This window comes from Triticum dicoccoides, chromosome 1A (genome assembly GCF_002162155.2).
Source record: "Triticum dicoccoides isolate Atlit2015 ecotype Zavitan chromosome 1A, WEW_v2.0, whole genome shotgun sequence".
NCBI lineage: Eukaryota > Viridiplantae > Streptophyta > Magnoliopsida > Poales > Poaceae > Triticum > Triticum dicoccoides.
In genome coordinates this window covers 531,224,182-531,232,527 of record NC_041380.1, presented here as the reverse complement: position 1 = coordinate 531,232,527, position 8,346 = coordinate 531,224,182, and the positions used below count along the sequence as shown (strand labels likewise).

Genomic DNA, 8,346 nt, shown 5'->3' with positions numbered 1-8,346 from the left:
TCTCTCCCCCGTCCATGGCCGACGCCCCGCCGAGTTCCGGCGGCCTGGCCGTCAACCCGACCGCAAAGGTGAACAAGAAGGCGCCAAGGAAGCCGCGGTCGGAGTGCACGCCGGAGGAGATCGCCAAGTTGGACGCGGAATCGGCGAAGAGGAGGGAACGAGAGCGGCCGTCAAGATCAATGCCGCCGCGGCCAAGTTCGCCGCCCAGCGCGAGGAGCTGGAGGCCGCGCGGCGCAAGGCCGCTACCGACGAGAAGGAGGACCTCGTCAACAAAGCGCACACCATCCTCATGCTTGGCATGGGCCGTTCGGCGGGGTTCCATGCAGTGGTCGTCGGCCCGGCGAGCACAGGCTCGTCGGTCGCCCGGCCTACGCATTGCCAGTCGCCGACATCGCGCGCCGCGCCTATGTCGCCCGGCTTTCCTCCGCCCAAGCACGACGGCCAGACCCGTTTCTCGGCGTCGCCGGACGTGGGCTTGTTCGCACCGTCCACACCACGCCTCGCGGCCATCATCGACCTCAACGTCACGCCTGGGTCCAGCAGCGGCGGGCGGCCGTCCGTCAAGATGCAAAGAAAGCAGGCGCGTGCACCGTTCACGGGCACCATGCCGGCCCCCTGCGTGTTGTTTGACGGAATGCCATCCTCAACGCCGATGGTGGACGACCCCTTCTACAACCAGTACATGGAGGACGTGATCTTCCATGGTGGGCATGGCCGTGCCTACGACCCTGAGGAGACACAAAGTCAATGGCCGCGCCCAGTACGTGCCCGATGAGGAGGCCGACGACCGTGCTGACTACGACCATGGTGATTCATGGCATGAAGACGACGACATCTATGTCGAAGGTGAAGATGAAGATGAAGCCAATGATGTTGATATTAGTGGCGCTCCATTGTTCATAGACGAGCTCACCCAAAGAGCGGAAGCACAAAAGAAGCGGAAGAGCATTCGCACCGGTTCATATACACAAGATGAGGACAAGTTGATTTGTCAATGTTGGATGGAGATTAGCCAAGATCCAAGGACCGGCGCGCAACAAAAGGGCATTATTTTTTGGACGAGAGTCCACAAAACATTCCATGAAAGGAAGATGTTTGAGCCCTACCAAATTGCAAGCAACCGTGGCATCGGTTCGATTCAAAAAAGATGGTTGTTCATCCAACAAGAGAGAAACAAGTATTGTGCCACATTTGAGAGCGTTGAAGCACGACCCGTGAGTGGTCTCGGCATTGGGGACATGGTATGCTCTTCTCTTTCCAGCCCTTTCCTTGCTACGACCATGATACTTCGGCCGTGTATATGTTTACATGTTCACTTGTTGTTGATCATGTGGTGTACGCATTTCAATCTTTGGAGGCATTCAAGGCCCGGCACAATGAAAAGCCATTCACTCTTACGCATTGTTGGACGCTCATCAACAATTGCCCTAAGTTCAAGGATCAATACCGTGAACTTCAAAGGAAGAGAGGCAAGAAAACGGCCAAGTTCGCCGGAGGTGGGGATGGCGAGGCGTTGAAGAGGCCGAGGGGCAAGACCAACTCCAAGGTGGACGACATACGTGACGCCTCAACCATGGCCTTGCATGAGACTTTGCATGGCATGATGTCACATAAGGATGTGAGGGACTAGAAGAAGCGGCAAAGCAAGGACGAGCAAATGAAGCAATACCTAGACCTCCAAAGACAGAAGCTTGAGATGGAGGAGGCGGCCAAGAAGAGGAAGATAGACATGGAGGAGGCGGCCCGGCAAAGGCAGCTCAACATGGAAGAGGCCGCCCGGCAAAGGCAGCTCGACATCGAGGCCGACAACGTCAAGGCCAGGCAGAGGAAGCTCGACATCGAGGCCACCAATGCCGCCACCAAAGCGAAGGAGGTGGCCCTTGCGATCATGAGCGTGGACTTGTCGAAGATGAGCGACAAGACGAGGGCCTGGTTCGAGGCCAAGCAGAAGGAGATGCTCGACGCCGAAGGCCTGAACTAGGTCGTCTGATCGGCGTGGCCGTTCTTTTTGGAGGCTGGCATGGGTGCCGCCCGCCCGCTGGGCCGCTCGCAGTGTGCTGGAGAAAAAACATTCACTTTGGAGGCCGGCTGTGTTGCCGGCCGCTGGCTGTGTTGCCGGCGAGGACAACTATTCATTTTGGAGGCTGGCTGTGTTGCCGGCCGCTGGCTGTGTTGCTGGCGATGGTCGTGTAGGGCGCTGGCTTTGTTGCCGGCGTGATGAACTGAGGTCGTGAACTGGGGCTTGACATTTGAAACGTCCCTTTTTTTTAAAATAGACGCGGACAGGATGGGGCAAAAGGATGCGTCGGCGCGGTGGGCGCACGGCCACCGCATCCCAGGACAGGCCCGGACACGACCCCAAATCCCTACCCAAAGGGACAAAAACAGGACAAAACGGACGTCCGTTTAGGGTCGCGCGGTGGAGTTGGCCTAATTTCAGCAATGGAGCGGAAGCAGGGTTAAGTTAGGCGGGGAGTAGCAAGTACCTACGCGTGGGCTACCTCGGTGGCCTTGCGCTTGCCGGCGACGAAGCCCGCCACCGCCTCCTCCACCCCTGCAAACCAATCCCGGTCACGACATCGCACGGCGGGCACGCGTCATTTAAGGGGAAAATAAATAGATAATACGAACCTGCGGCGACGAGCGGGTTCGCGAGCTGCGCGGCGGAGAGGGAGAGGTGCCGCCGCTTGGGCAGAGGGGACGGGCTGAATCTGGGGATTCGTCGGAGAGGGGATGGAGTTTGGGAGCGGCGGAGGAGTAGGGAGAAAGGAGGGCGCAGCAGTGACGGCGGAGGCATGGCTGCTACGTCGGCGGCGGCTGAACCCCGGTGTAGGGGGAGAAAAAAAAGATAGACCAGGTTCAGATTTGCTCGATTCACACCTGATGATTCAGGTGGAGATGCGACGACCCAAGTTGTCGCTGAGTGTTTCATCATCAGATGGCCATTTTTTTATGGTGGGGCGAGAGAGGCTCGAACTCTCGAGTTCAGGATCGCAAGCTTAGAGCATCTCCAATAGCCGTGCAACACGTCGCGCGCTAAAAGTTGCGATACAGCGTCGGGTTAGCCAGCTTTTACGCGCAGCGATGCGCTGGCTCCAGCGGCCGCCCCAAATTAAAGCGCGCCCACGCCGCTTCAGCAGGCGCGCTATATTTCAGTTTTTTCTACTACATATTTGGTTTCGTAGATAGTTCTTCTACTACATATTTAGTTTCGTAGATAGTTCCGAGATGGAGCCGCATGCCGTCGCCCGACCGAATCTCGGCGGAGTAGGTGCCGGAAGGAAGCACGCGGACACCGCGATAGCCCGTACCTCCCCGGCGCCGAGGCGGCATCGTGGCGCGGTGGTGGCGTGTCGGCGGCAGAGCGCGGCAGGGGGCGATGGAGAGACGGAGAGAGCGGCAAAGGGCAATGGAGAGAGCGGCGGAGGCGCTGCAATTTATAGGCGCGCCGGATGCGGCGCGCCAAATGTAGCGCACGAGCGGCCGCCTTTTCCCGCGCGTGCAATCGTTTCCCGCGCGCGGTAGTTTCGCGCCATCGCTGGAGCGCGCGTAAACGTCTCGCGCGCTATAAAGCCAATTTACCGCTCGCGCGCGTCTTTTGACGCGGCTGTTGAAGATGCTCTTAGCTATCGCTAGCCAATTGAGTCACCATCCCTTTGTGTTTTAGATGGGAAACAAACATCATTGTTAAATAAGAGCATTTCCAACCCGCGTTTCGGACCGTTGCCACGCCCATTCCTGACTACACGAATCCCACTCCTGCTACCGTGCGGTTTTCCGCCCTAAAAGATCAGCGCCGCTCTAAAGCACTAGTATCGCATTCGTGCTGGCTTAGAGTGGCACGACCTCTCACCGTGCGTCGCCGAGAGCGCCGCACTCACCGCTTCCCGGTGCATGCGGGTGCCCCGCATTCAAACGACAACCTGCTTGTCTGCCTGCCTACATTAAGCATGTGTGCGGTTGCCGAGGAACGGCGAGCCACCTGTCCGTATACCACCCATCATTAGTCAAGTCATCGCCATCCCCTTGCTATATAAACCGTAGGCCCGACCATAGCCGCTCCCTTCCTCCTCTCTACAGTCTGCACCACGCCTATCATGACCTCCTCGAGCTCCAAAGCCGTCTGTGACGACCTCTCATCTAAGCAGAAAAAGGAGATTCCTGCCATTGCAGCCGGCTGGTAGATGGAGGCCAGCGCTGCAGATGTCCCAATGAAGGATGCAGTCGAGGACAAACGGGCGCTACCCTCCTCGCAGGTGCATATGCCAGCATCACCATGGGCGAGGCATGTACCCACTACACAGACATGGTGCAGGAGGAGCCGGAGACCGCGTTCCGGCAGGTGAGGTCGACCAGACCACATTTCAATCATGGAGCAAACATCAGTGTGAACAATATAAAGAGTATTTTCTGCACGGTGTTAAGAGAGTGTACAAAATGCAACCCCATGTTGTTCGCCGGCAAAACAATGTGCACAGGATTTCAAGGTTGTATCTTTCAACTCAGGGAGGTACTCGATGCGAGCAAGGGCATGCATGCCCTTCTCACTCATATGCTCAAGCCTCTTGTGCCACAAGTTAACTGCAATGTCTTTCTCAGCAATGTTCAACACTTCATTGCATATCTTGGTTTTAGTCACAAAGAAAGCCTTTCATGTTTTCTCGAGGCACAATCAAAAAGCCAGCAGGTTCACTGTGGCTAGGCTCTACTTGCTTGTTGGGTTGGATTTGAATGGATGTAAATGCATTCTACTCGATTTAACCCCCTCCCCCCACCCCCGTTAGTAAAAATCCTATGCAATCTCATTCAAACCGCTCAAATCCGTAGTGGATATGCTATGTTTGGTCCCAAATCAGAGCCTAGAAGTTGATTTGATGCCTAAATCGAGTTCATGAACGATATAATCGATGCGTAAATTGAATGCGACCATGGTAATCGATGCGTAAATCAATGCCATCAGGGACAGAGGGCTTACCGCCATTGACAAATGCCCGCCTGAGCAATGATGAAGCCGATGCTCGTTGTCTAGATCTTGGCTCCGCTGCTCCTTGTTCAAATCTTGCGCTCGCCGGCGCCAATGTGAGAGAGAAGAGCATGGAGAGTTTGCCGTGAGGGGATTTGTGGTGCCGCCTCGGGAAACAACCCGACGTCTCTCGCATGTTCCCGCATGTGCAGCCGCCTCCACTCACGTGTCTCGAGTTGCGTCGCCCGGGCCTGGCTTTGGAAAAATGATCGATTCGATCATTCCTCCAGATTCAGGCTGAGATATGTTTTAAGACTCGTGCGGGCCAAGAGGTTGTTGTAACTCAGGTAACCAAACGAACCAAAATTTGCATCCAAGCTACTTTTTTGTCATAGGTACCCGTTGGAAAAGTCACGCACTTTTCATTTTCATTTTTTGACGAAAGAAAGCGTCGCCGTTTTCATTCATTAATAAGAGGAGAAAAGCGTACAAAAGGGTATGGTGAGTAAATCTGAACGACTGAACCAAATCGAAAAAAGAGTAAATAAGCGAACCACATTGAGTTAGAGGGGGGGCTCATCAAAAGAAAGAAAAGAGGTTTGGCACCACGACGTATAGGAACAGTTAACGCGGTTGGCAGGCAGGTTTGGCACGACAGGGGACCGACGGATGCAGAAAGATCAAAGAGAACGGCCAATTTAACTAGACGGAAAAGCACACATGCATGCTTTGCTCTCCATTTCCATGCACACGTAGGAACACAGGCTGCTATTTATCTCCCATTCCACTAGACAAGTTGCACCTCAGACCAAACAGACCTACACGAGTGTGGAAATGCATAGGCGCGTACGTAACACCGATCCATACCGGCCTTCCGTGCTAATATTGTGGACTGCAGTTTGGCTGCCTCACCGTATGTAGGCCGGCCGGTGCCTCATTTTCTGTACAACGCATGCCCGGAGCTTCAGATGTTACATGCATCTACAGCCTTGATCTGCAAACCCGGGCCCTCAAACACCCGCGGGCGCGACTGAGCACTTCTCAAATTCTGTCGTTCACATCCGTGTATCTTATATCCGGTCCCTCATATCCATACTAGCATGCAACATAGAAAAAAATAATATAGATCATCACACAAACATAGAATCGGACAGAGAAATGCACATTTTGATCACCAAAAGATCACCAGTGGATGTGCAAAAGATCATCAAAGTTCACATAATTCACACGAACAACGGACAAATTCAAACTAGATTACTAAAAACTTGAAACTGAAGACGGAGACAACGTAGATTCACCACTTCCTCGCCAGCCCTTTGCCCTTCCGGTCGCCGGCGCAGCTGTAGGCGTCGACTGCTGGTGGCGAATCGTCCGAGTCGTCGGACAAGGAGCCATGGTGGTGGTCGTCGGCGGAGGTGTAGGAGAAGATGATGAGCCCTTACAGCCGCCAGATCCTCTTGTCCCGCTTACGCTTAAGCTTCGTGAGCCGAGCCACCTCCGCCGCCTCACGCTCAGATTGCTCAATGGCAATTCGGAGCGCCTTGGCGTTCTTCCGGCGGAGCCGCCGTGCGCCCGTCTTCGCTCGTAAGCGACCGGCGGTAGACCCATTCGAGGACCGTGCGTCCTCGTCGGGCTCCGCCTGCATCCCACGGCAGTGGCGCACGGACTGCTCCGCCTCCCTCCTCTTCCTTTTCCGCCGCCGCCCGCGGCGGGCGGCGCGCGCCTCTGATTCCGGCGTGCGCGTCCATGCCGGCGTGGCAGGCACAAGCACCCACTGCTGCCTGCATCGGGGAGCAGCAGTAGGCCGGGGCAGGGGACGGCGTAGGGGAGACGCTGATTGTGGTAGGCCGCCTATCAGAGATGCGCACGGGTCGGGAGGGGTCAGCGCCGGCGTCTGAGCTGCGTCGACGGTGAAGCTGCGTCTGCGGCGAGGCTGCAGATCCGGAGCTTCCCCGGTCTCCACCTTGGACCGTTCCAAGGCGATGCGGAGGGCAAGCTCATAGTCCGGATCCAGCTCGGAGTCGGAGCGGCTGCCGGAGCTTGACATTGCGCCGGATTCGATCATAATTGGTACGAGGAGAGGAGAGGGTAGATCGAGAGAGGAGAGTGTGAGTGAGCTAGGGTTTCGGTGCGATGAGTTCGGATGGGTTTTTTTGTAGGACAACCCTGGGTCGGTGATGGGTCGGGCGTGCCCGAACAACCCCATGTCCGCCCTATATATAGGCTGGATACAAGGGGTGTCGTTCAGACTTGGTGTTTGAGGCCCGTTTGACGTATCCGTCTAGGTCAAAAAATCATGACCCGTCAGTGACCGAACGGGCCGTCCGGACGTTTGAGGCCAGTTTGGGGCGCCCGGCTGTAGATACTCTTATAATCTCACATGAATTCAACGATGGTTCAAGCCAACACAGCACTAGAATTGTGCTGTTTAAACTTTGATGTGACACAAACAACCTAACATAGAAACAAGTGACAGGGCCATATAAATCATGGGCAGTACATTACTGCGCTGTGCTGAACGGGGCCAGTAATAATGATTTAACAAGCACAACATAAACTGATTATTAGTACAACCCGGGGCATGTGGCAACTAGAGGACAGATTAAGACAACTCAGCTTGCTTCATAGCGGCGACGAGATCGGACAGAGATCCAATGACAAGCCCATGGCATGCCACCGTAATCAGTAGCTTAGGATTCAATATTCGTCCATGCTTCATACGTATATCACTGGTAACCATGCAGGCGGAAGAAGAAGATGGCGGTGCGGTGTTCAGATCGTGATGCCGCCGGCGCTGAGTGGTCGTCGTCGTTGTCGTCTTTGAGGATGGAGGAGTAGTAGGTGTAGGACAAGGCGAGGCCGAAGGCAACCATCAGGATCCACCCCAGCAGGTCGTGGCTCAGCCCGGTGCCGTCGGTCGACACCCGCTCGTCCACCAGCGCCAGAACCAGCGCCGGGGCCAGCACGGGGGCCGCCGCCACCGCCATGGCTTTCGCCTCAGCGAGCAGCGGCGCGCCCTTGACCACGGCCATAGCCAGAGCCGAAGAAGCCTTATTCTTGAGGTCCTTGGAGCAGCTGCACCTCAGTCTGCTCGCGGTCTTGGCCACTCTCAGCCGAAGCAGCCCTGTGCGCAGCAGCGTCTCATTGTCAGTTAGTAGCAACTTAACATGTTGCACATGGCCGGCATTTTTGCGGGGATGACAAGCTTTTTGCTTACCTGGAGACCACGGCGGTCCGGCGGCGACGAAGACGGCCGTGGCGCTGATGGTTGCCATTGCTAATGCTTGTAGATGTGCAGCGCTCTCTGATCGTAAGAGAGCCAATTATTTGGATGTGTATCCAGGCAGAGGGCAGTCCAGTATATATATTGCATCATCATGGTT

General features: G+C 55.6%; 1 protein-coding gene across 1 annotated transcript in view; it reads right to left on the bottom strand.

The window, feature by feature from the left end:
• LOC119286113 (putative rRNA methylase YtqB) overlaps positions 1-2,797 on the bottom strand; it is a 6,293-nt gene extending 3,496 nt beyond the window's left edge. The window contains exons 1-2 of the mRNA XM_037565464.1: positions 2,632-2,797; positions 2,491-2,554 (exon numbers count right to left, since the gene is read on the bottom strand). Coding sequence (XP_037421361.1) covers positions 2,491-2,554; positions 2,632-2,797 — 230 coding nt within the window. The remainder of the gene's footprint in view (positions 1-2,490; positions 2,555-2,631) is intronic.
• Positions 2,798-8,346: the final 5,549 nt, after the last annotated feature.